Below are 10,323 nucleotides of genomic sequence, written 5' to 3'. Positions count from 1 at the left end.
TCTTGATCTCTCGACCTCGTGATCCACCTGCCTCGGCCTCCCAAAGTGCTGGGATTACAGGCTTGAGCCACCGCGCCCGGCCTTTTTTTTTTTTTTTTTTAAATCCCATCTGCTGGGGCAGGAGTGGAATGGGGGTGTTGAGTCCTGGGCACACAGGTCACCGTCAGGATCCTGGACAGAGCCCCAAGCCCTGCCTCTGGGTAGAGGCCACCTTCCATCCCCTACGTGGGAAGGGCCCTGCCCTCTGGAAATTGGAAAGAGGCTCGAGGTACAAAGCAGTCCCCTCTGACCTGCAGGGCTCCATCTTGGCCTGGATCCGCAGAGAGGCCCAGGTAAGAGGGAGGCTGTGGTCTTGGGATGGGGTGGAAGTTCCAGGCCCACAGTGGGGCAGGAGACATCCTCCACCTTCTTCCCATCCTTGCCGGAAAGTCATGGGCGCTGGAGTCAAAGGTGCCCTCACTGTTTGAACTTTCTTGCTGGTGGCTCTGACGTGTCATTATGGTTCCCAGCCTGTTTCCTTGACTATAAATGGAAATAATAATAGGTCACTCCTCCCCTGCAGGATTAACCTCAGCAATTGTTGCTGACACTCAGCACAGCCCTGGGACCAGTGCACGTCTGGGTGAGTTTGGAGCACTCCATCTCTTCTTGGTGGTCCCACCTGGGCACCACCCCCTCCCACCTTCTCCTCGATGGCCACACCCCCAGCCCACCTAGATAACGAGTAAATGTGTAGCACCCTAGCTCCACGGTCTAGCTGCTTTCTAGTCCAGAGTTGCTCTGCCACTGCACCACACAGGGCCCTGGCAACGTGTGCTCACCTTTCTAGTGGTGCAGTATGAGAGTGCGCACCATGACTCTGTCCGTCTGGTCTGCAATCCTCTTTTTTTTTTTTTTTTTTTTTTTTTTTTTGAGACAGAGTTTCGCTCTTGTTACCCAGGCTGGAGTGCAATGGCGTGATCTCGGCCCACCGCAACCTCCGCCTCCTGGGTTCAGGCAATTCTCCACCATGCCCAGCTAATGTTTTGTATTTTTGTTAGAGACGGGGTTTCACCATGTTGACCAGGATGGTCTCGATCTTTCAACCTCGTGATCCACCCGCCTCGGCCTCCCAAAGTGCTGGGATTACAGGCTTGAGCCACCGCGCCCGGCCCAATCTACCCTCTTTTGCCACGCTCCACCACCCCTTAGGTTATGCCACTGAGGGTGGAGAGGGACGGGGGGAGAAAATACTGGGGTAGGGGTGACTGGGCCTCTGCAGGCCTAAGCCCCTGGCCCTGCTTCATTCTTGGACCCCAGCTGATGGGATGGGGCTTGGAGAGGGCCCAGATGACTGGCCTCTCAGCTCAGTCTCCTGCCCACTCTCTCCATCGGTGCCTGGTGCTATGACTTACAGGACCCAAAGTGTGGTGAGGACAGAGTGTCATGTGAGGCTGTGTCCTGGCAGCACCAGAGCATGTGCCAGTGGTGCAAGAGTGGCCAAGACACAGTCTACACGCTGCACTCTGTGGCCTTTGCAGGTTTCTGTCTGCAGTCCTCTGCCCCAGTGACTGGGCATCAAGTGCAAGTGCATGACTGTCCCCCTGTGTGTGAGTCTGGGTCTGCTGTGATCACCAGTCCTGAGTCAGTCAAGGCTGGTGTGCCTGTTGCTGTGGCCAGGTCAAGCGTGTGCATGTGATAGAGGTCCCAGTGTGGGTGTGTGACTGGGTGCCGGAGACCCTTCTGCCTTCATCTCACCATGGGGCAGTCGACCTGCAGACTAGGTGGCTAGGTCAGATGCAGGGTGCGAGAGAAGGGGGCCCTTAGACCTGTTCAGGTGTAGGGGAAGCAGAGAGTGGTTTCCTGAGGCTGGGTTATTCTCTGGGTATATGGGAGGCCACCCGCTGCTGCACTCCCTGGCTGCCTCTCTGACCCCCACCCACCCCAGAGATGGCAATCCTTGTTCCCACAGGCCCCACCCACTGGAAGAAGCTGGCCCCTGCCTGTGGGGGCCCAGGCCAGTCCCCCATCAACACTGACCTTCACAGGGTCCGGTGGATCTCTACCCTAGGGCCCTTCATCTTCCAAGGTTACGACTCAGCACCTCCGGGCCCTTGGACCCCGGAGAATGACAGCCACACAGGTCAGCACCCTGCAGTCAGGACCCCTCCTAGGCAGGGGCAGGAGCCCCACACAGGTCATGAGAGCTCCTGCATGTACACAGGGACCAGGAGCCCCTACACAAGGGAGCTGAGACACCCTACAGGGCCAAGAATCCTCCATAGGGGCTAGCTCCACAGGGAAGGAGCATTCTCACACAGCAGTCCAGACGCACCCTCTGCGCCAGGCCCCACCCTATAAATCACAACTAGACATGGCCCCTGAGGACCAGTAGTCAGGATCTCCGATGGGGCCAGGATCCCTGACCACACATAGCTGGGCTCAGAGCCCCACCCCAGGAGGGCTGCCCCCTGCCCTCTTCCACGCCATGCTGGGTGTGGTAGTGGGGGCAGGGTTTCCCCTGCAGTCAGTGGAGCCCTGTTCTGACGCTCTGGACACCATGGGTCCCCTTCCACTGAGGAGCAGCCTGCCTTGAGGAGGGGCCTATGCTCCTACCCTAATGGCACAAGGTGGGCAGGTGGTGGGGTAGAGAGGGTGTTACATGCCTTCTCACCTTCAGGGCTACTCCGAATAGACACTGATCCTCAGAACCACCTGGAGATTCAGGGGCCTGGGCTGCTATTGCCTGCCTACTTCACACTGCTGCTGCACTTCCACTGCTCGGAGCACAGCCTGGACAGGCAGCGCCAGCCTATGGAGGTGGACTTGGGCATGAGGTCGAGTGGCCAGAGGGCCCCACAGAGGTGAGGGGGAGCAAAGTGGGGGCAGCTGGGTATCTCCCACCATCTATGCCTCCCCCAGATGCACATGGTCCACATGAACACAAAGTACCAGAACGTGGAGGTGGCGTCACACCACGCTTATGGGCTCACAGTGCTGGTAGTGAGGGCGAGGCTGTGACTATGTTTCCCAAAAAGGAGTCCATGGGGATCCTGGAAGTGGGCAGGCTGGGCCTGCAGAGTCTGTGGGGGATTGCTAGGGTCTATAGGATCGGTGGGAGGATGGGGTGGTGGGAGGGTATGGATCAGCAGGGTCAGTGGGGGTGAGAACCCTCCAGCCCATATGCCAGATGCCCCCTGCCACTGGGAGCCTCCTGCTTAGATTCCCCCAGCAGAGTTCCCCCTTCAGAGACCCCCACTCAGAACCCCTCCCATTTGGAGCCCCTCCCAGGAGCAAGACTGTAGCAACACCAATTTCTCCGCCTTTGTGTTGGGCCTGAAGAAGGTGTCTTCCGGCTTAGGGGGATCTGGGGATGGCGTCAGCGGGGCACAGGGAGGCTGGTTTCAATCCCCCTCCCTCCCCCTCTGAGAGGAATCTGGAGAGGCCCAGGTTCTGATGAGGTAGGAGAGGGTCATCACTCAGAGGGCTCCCACGGAACAGGCAGGCACACTGAGGCCTCAGTGGGATTAGGGCAGGAAATGCCACCCTTGCAGTGGGGGACCATGCCGGGTCACACCCCACCACACACACACCACATTAAGGTTACCCTATACATTGTTTATTTCACATGGAGGGTCACCCACGGTTGACAGAACCACAAGCTAAGCCCCAGGCCCATCAGTGCTAGGGTTGCTAGGGAGGGGGAAGAGCAGAGGTGGTGGGTAGAAGGGGCGGCCGCAGGGACCGAGGCTCCAGGGGAGGCTACATTTCCCAAGGCCGAGAGACGAGAAGCCGCTGGCTCCAGGTTCCACTGCAGGCTATCCTAGCTGTGTGGGTGCTGGGCACCGTGGAGGGCTGCCTGGTGTACTATGCCCCAGAGCCTCCCTGGGAGTTCGGCTGTGGAGTCTGCATAGAGGGTGACTCTGGAGAGGTGCTTGTGTCCAGGTGGCTGCCTGTGGGTCTAAGTAAAGGGGTGAGTATTCTTGGTGTCACTGTCCAAAGCAAAGCTGGGTCCACGGGACACGGACTAGGTAAGGCTCTGTGTCCAGGCGACGCTCTCCAGTGAGAGGGGGCCGCTGTCAGAGTGAGGCTGACCGGAGGCTGCCGAGCAGTTGAGGCCATGTGGAATGTGGTTACATACTGGTTAACACCGTCTTGAGGGACATCACCAGCTGCGTGGCTCGGCCACCCTGTGTCCCTGGGGTCTGTGGCCTTATATGTGGGCGACACTGTTCCAGTGCATGGAGACCCTGCCTCCTCACTGAGATCTTGAAAGGAAAAGACCCCGCATGCAGTCACCCCGGAGGAATGGGAGTCCTGGCTGTTTGTTCCTCTCGAGGCTGATCCAGCCCTGATCCCGACCCAAGACCCAAAGGTTCCAAGGGGCTCCACCCGGTTCTCCAGCCGGACTCAGTCTCCAGCAAGGACCCCGGCTGCCATCCACAGTCCCCAGACACACGTACCCCACCCTCCGCCCATCCCGCTCCCACCCCCCTCGCCAGTACCAGAACCCTAGTTGGCGGCACCCGGGGACCCTTCTGGCTCAGAGCCACGCTCCACAAGGGGAACCGAGCTGCTCACTTGCTCCGTCCTGGGAGTACCAGAGCCCCTCCAGCCAGCGGCGACGCCTTCCGCACCTTGCCTAGGCCGCCCTCCGTGCGGCCGCCCTCAGTCTCCGTCACCTTGCGGGGCCCCGGGCGGCACCAGCGTCTTCTTGTGGTTCTTCCGGGCCGGGGCTCTGTGCGCTCCGCTGTCTGCCGGGCCGTCCGGGGAGTCGTCGGTGGGCCTAGAGGTGGCGACCAGGGCGCTCACGGTGCCAAGCGTCCGCAGCAGGGTGGGGCCGCGGGGCGCAGCGCGGCGCTCCCGTCGGGCAGGCGGCGGTGGCGGTGGCGGTGGCGGAGGCAGCAGCGCGCGCAGGGCGTCCAGCTCCGCTCGAAGCTCCGCGCGCAGCGCCTCGATCCCGGAGCCCAGTTCTGTGCGCACCGCCGCGAGGCCCTCCTGCAGCCGCCGCTCGCTTACCTCCAGGACCCCCGCCGGGTAGGTGGCCCCGCCGCGCGACTCCCCACACACCGAGCATACAGAGTTGCGGCTATGCGCACCAGTCCTCTCGCCCGCGCCTGCCGCCCGGGCCCCAGTGCGCTCCACCAGCTTCAGCAGCCGCGGCATCTCGGATCGCGCCGCCGCCTCCTCCGCCCGGAGCTGGCCCCGCAGGCGAGCCAGGCGACCCGGGGCGCGGGCTTCTTCCTGGCCCGGCCCATTGGGCTGTGGCCCGGGGTCTCGCCGGCGGCCGGTGCCGCGCCGCAGAGCTTCGCTGACTCCGTACCCACTACGCGCCTGAGCCCACGCGCAGCCAGGCTTCGCCATCCGCACTGCCGCCTCCACCCCCCGCCAGTGCCAGGAGCCCCAGGCTGCAGCCTAGCGACCGCTGGGGCCTGGGCGACGCACAGAGAAGGGGGGCCCCGAGACAGCTGTGGGAACGACCAAAGCCCTGGGGGATCCGGCCTGGGGCGCAGGGAACCCCGGCAGGGCTGATCGCGGCGGTCCGGCTCCCAGGGTACCCTGGGGGACTGAAGACCTTGTGGGCAGGTCCCCACAAAGGGCATGGCCCAGTTTCTGGGCAGAGGTGACATAGAGCATCTCCAGCCGAAGCCCAGGGACCAGCCCCCACAGACCAAAGTCCAAGCTGACATTTTCCACTGGAAACTACTGTCTCCATCATAGTCAGGGGGAAAGCCAGGGGTGGTCATGGGCTCCACAGCCCTCCTAAATGGCTCAGGGCCACTTCCTTCCATGTTGTCTAGGCCATTATCTCCTTACCCTGTCCCCAGTCCACACAGCTGAAGGAATCCATCCTAGTGGCATCTCCAGCCCCAAGCTGCTGCCTCCTCCATGCAAGCTCTTCAGGGTCTCCCTTCTTCTCCAAGGCGCTGGCCTAGGGCCTCTGGAAATCCCTGCCCATCTTACGCTGGGTTTTTGTTTTGTTTTGTTTTTATAAGCAGGATCTTGCTGTGTTGCCCAGGCTGGGGTGCAGTGGTGCAATCATAGCTCACTGCAGCCTCCACCTCCTGGGCTCAAATGATCCTCTGACCTCAGCCTCCTGAGTAGATGAGACTACAAGTGTGCACCACCATGCCCCGCTATTTTTTTTTTTTTTTTTAAACTGGGCACCTTGGCTTACACCTGTAATCCCAGCACTTTGGGAGGCTGAGGTGGGTGGATCACCTCAGGTCAGGAGTTCAAGACCAGCCTGGCCTATGTGATAAAACCCTATCTCTACTAATAATACAAAAATCAGCTGGGCGTGGTGGCGCATGCCTGTAATCACAGCTACTCCAAGGGCTGTGGCAGGAGAATTGCTTGAACCCGGGAGGCAGAAGTTGCAGTTAGCTGAAATCATGCCATTGCACTCCAGCCTGGATAACAAGAGTGAAACTCCATACAAAAAAAAAAAAAAAAAAAAAAATTGCGGAGACAGGATCTCACTGTGTTTCCCAGGTTGGTCTTGAACTCCTGCCCTCAAGTGATTCTCCTGTCTTGGCCTCCCAAAATGCTGGGATTACAGATGTGAGCCAACATGTCCAACCCTGTCTGTCTTTAACCTCCTCTAACCCAACAGTCTTCCTCGCCCCTCTGGGTCTTTCCATAGTTCCCCCACCCCTCATTTTTCTGGTGGCTCTCACTTCCCACTTGGGCCAGGAAATCTTCCTTGACCACCCCATCCCACACTGGGGACTTCAAGCCCCTCCCTCGCAACACCCTTCACAGTTGTATTTAAATGACTCTGTTTTCCATCCACCCACAGTGGGGTCTCTGAGCCCAGGGCTGGGTCATCTCTCCTGGGCTGTGTGGCACTAAGCATGCTGGGTGCTAGTCTGCACAGAGGCCAGGCCCATGTGGGCCCCAGGACACAACTGTCAGTGGCTGTCTTGCCATGGAGTGAGGGGCTGGATCAGCGGGGCTGGGATCTTCTTCCCTTTTACAGTAGGAGGCTGGGGAGAGGAGCTTGCCAGCCAATCCACTCTGCAGCCTGGCATCTGAGGCCCTCATGGTATCCCTGCTGGCATACCTGCCCCTGCAGCCCTTCCACCCTCTGTGGAGCGCTCACCACTGCACCCCATTCATTCTCACCCCAGTGCCTTTGCATGAGCAGTGCTGCCTGTGGCCATCGCGGGGCCCTAGGTATGGGCAGAGGGTAGTATCCCACACACAGCCTGTGGTTCTCCCTGTACCCCCAGGGGCCAATTAGCACTGTGGGTGCCCTGGACCCTGGGGCCTCCCCCAGCAAATTGTGGAGGGGGGCCTCGCATGAATCCAGGCTGGTCTGGAACGGGACATGGCAAGACAGCCCCTGGAAGCTGTGTCCCCAGGGGCTGCAGGTCAGTGCATGTGTGCATGTGTGGGTGGGGAGTTGAGGGGACCACTAATGCTGTCCTCAAGCAGCTGCTGACGAGAAGGCTGTGTCCGTCTAGTCATTGTTCATTCACTCAATCACTGCCTGCAGCCCGCCTCTCTGGAAGGTGCAGGAGGAGGTGAGAGTTCAGCACTCTGTCAACCTCTCAGACTCCTCCGTTCCTGCTGAGTCACCTGTCCCCTGGGACCTCCAGCAGCTGGCTCTGCTGATCCCTAGAGCCTCATTAGCCATGCTTCCCATCCCCCCAGTCATTAAAACACTGCCAACAAAAGAGCTCTGGGTTCCTTCCCCAGCCCTGCTGGAGACTGTGTGACCCAGGGGCTCTGCTGACTCCTAAAAGTGGCGGGAGATCCGGGAGGAGCAGGGAACAGAAGCATCCAGCAGGTTGTCTGATCCACCCTGAGGGACCGGCCATGCTGGTTGGGACAGGAAGGCTCATCTTGGAACTGGTCCTGGAGGGGCCATGTGGGTCAAGGGTCTGGTCATGGCCCCTGGCCCTCTGCTCAGACCACAGAGAACAGGACACCTGTCTGTCCTTTGCTGTGACTGTGCTGCTTGCTCTGGGAGCAGTTGCTGGGCCTTTGGAGGAGGAGGGAGGTTGGCCTGGCTGGGGCAGAACCGCTGTGCTCGGGCTTGTAGAACGGAAGGCGATGGTCCTTTCAGATCCCTGGAGTGCAGGCTGCATAGTGGGGCCTCTGTAGACATAAGCTGGCAGGTCCAGCGTGAACTTTACTCAGGACACTGGGTACTGGGTTCTGGGTTCAGAAGGCTCATGAAATGCCTAGCCTCAGTTTTCTCATCTGTCAGGACCAGCGGCTGGCTGGGAGGATGTGTATGACCATGGCAGTGGTCAGCTTAGTCTACTCTAAGAGATCTTGTCTCCCAGAGCCCTGAGGTGACCTTTCTTTGAGAGCTCAGAGAGGAGAATGACTTGCTCCAGGTCTTACTGCAGGGTCTGGGGCTTCCTTTGGGGACTCAGGCACACCTTGCCCCTGAATACCCCTGCCCTGCCCACTGGGCCCTGGCACTGTGCCCTGGCCTCCTGTGGCATTCGCTAGCCAGATCTCTGGGACCCATCGCAGGGCAGATGGCTCTGCAGCAGGCCAACTCTACCCGGTAGTGGCCTTGCCTGACATGGGTAATGAGCTCATTACCTGGTAATAACCTGGTTTGTATGTTCCTGGCATCAGCAGCCTCAGCTCTCCCTGCAAGCAATGTCTGGCCTGGAATGGTTCTGACCAGTCTGTGCCATGGACCCCGGCATCCCAGCCTGCCCTGCATGGGGTGTTGGGCCTGCCAGCCTCTGTATGTGGGCCCCAGACTCAGCCCCCAGTGGGAAAACTCTGGGCTCCTGACGGACCCCTCCTAATTGCACAACCTGGGGCAGGTAAGCCCTGACCCACTCTGGGCCTCATTCTCATCACAGCTGGTGACAGAGAGTCTCTGCTTGGTCAAACTTTATTTAGGCTCCCGAGGCTTCTCCTAGGCACATCTGAGCACTTCCTTATAAACTCCAGTTTTAGCAAGAATCCTGCAAAGTCAGTTTAGTGAGAAGCCCCCATCTTTGACATCTGATCAAGAATGTCAGATGTCAGGCCGGGCGCGGTGGCTCAAGCCTGTAATCCCAGCACTTTGGGAGGCTGAGGCGGGTGGATCACGAGGTCGAAAGATCGAGACCATCCTGGTCAACATGGTGAAACCCCGTCTCTACTAAAAATACAAAAAAACTAGCTGGGCGTGGTGGCGCGTGCCTGTAATCCCAGCTACTCAGGAGGCTGAGGCAGGAGAATTGCCTGAGCCCAGGAGGCGGAGGTTGCGGTGAGCCGAGATCGCGCTATTGCACTCCAGCCTGGGTAACAAGAGCCAAACTCCGTCTCAAAAAAAAAAAAAAGAATGTCAGATGTCCCCCAGGTGCAGTCCGACCATCTTGGCCCACCTTCAGCAAGAATCCTGTTAGGGGAGTTGAGCCAGAATCTCCGGCCTTAGTCACTTTCCATGCACTGTCCCCACCCTGCTCCTTGATTGTCACTTTCCACTTGGCCCATGCTGTCTTCGGAACTGAGCCCAGTCTCCCTCCCTCACTGCAGCATCTTATCACCATGGCCCCTTACACCTGGTGAGATGGTCCTCAATAGTCTTCCCTACAGTGCTTTAGCAAGGGTCATTTTTCATTTAATACTTTTTTATTTTTTTATTTTTGTTTTATGAAGATGGGGTTTCACCATGATGGCCAGGCTGGTCTTGAACCCCTGACCTCAGGTGATCCACCCACCTCGGCCTCCCAAAGTGTTAGGATTACAGGCATGAGCCACCGCACCCAGCCTCATCGAATACTTTTTAAGAATGAAACCAGAAGAGCAAGCCAGGCTGCTGCTGGGCACCATGGAGGGCCACCTGGTGGGACAGACCCCAGCATACAGGGCCCTTGGGGGCTCCCCTTCCCCTGCCGGCCGGGCTGGGGTCTCTGTGTCGGACTGTCCTCACCATCACTTGGGTATGGACCTCCATCCACTGTCATCCTAGCGAAGGGGCCAGAGAGGGGTGTCTAGGTGCTGGGCGGACCTGCCCGAGGCCTCTGCTATCCAAACGGAGCCCCCAGGATTTGGAGCTGCCCCCAGTGACCTGCTCTCTCTTGCCCACCATTCCAGGAACTTCCTGCTCCATTCCCATGCACATCCTGTCCTGAGGCCAGCTCCCCCTGCTCAGCCTCCGGACACAGCCACCCACCCTCCTGGGAAGGTCTTCCCTGCTCCTGTGGCTTCCTGCTGGCACTCACTGCACTGGGTTTTCCTCCTGGCATGTGGGACCCTAGTCTGTGTCTTCTATTGGATTTGACTTCTACCAGAACAGGGACCTCCCTGAGTCCTCACAGCCCAGAAAAGTGCCCAGCATGCAGTAGGCACATCATAAATACCTGTCCACTATCAGTGAAT

At 59.2% G+C, this 10,323-nt stretch overlaps 1 protein-coding gene across 2 annotated transcripts; it reads right to left on the bottom strand.

The window, feature by feature from the left end:
• Nucleotides 1–3,588: 3,588 nt before the first annotated feature.
• Nucleotides 3,589–5,396, bottom strand: FAM246C (family with sequence similarity 246 member C). Of its 2 annotated transcripts, none has more exons than XR_012515488.1 (2): nt 4,561–5,394; nt 3,589–4,247 (listed from the first exon to the last, which is right to left on the bottom strand). XR_012515488.1 is itself a non-coding variant. In XM_074391137.1 (2 exons), the coding sequence occupies exon 1, from the start codon at nt 5,341–5,343 to the stop codon at nt 4,648–4,650; it is 696 nt and encodes a 231-aa protein (XP_074247238.1). In that variant the 5' UTR covers nt 5,344–5,396; the 3' UTR covers nt 3,589–4,247; nt 4,617–4,647. The 2 variants fall into 2 exon arrangements, 1 of the variants encoding a protein (XP_074247238.1); XM_074391137.1 differs by having other exon boundaries at nt 4,617–5,396.
• Between the last annotated feature and the right edge of the window lie 4,927 nt (nt 5,397–10,323).

The sequence above is a fragment of the Saimiri boliviensis genome, chromosome 21, assembly GCF_048565385.1.
Source record: "Saimiri boliviensis isolate mSaiBol1 chromosome 21, mSaiBol1.pri, whole genome shotgun sequence".
Taxonomy (NCBI): Eukaryota; Metazoa; Chordata; class Mammalia; order Primates; family Cebidae; genus Saimiri; species Saimiri boliviensis.
This window is presented reverse-complemented; position numbering and strand designations above follow the sequence as displayed.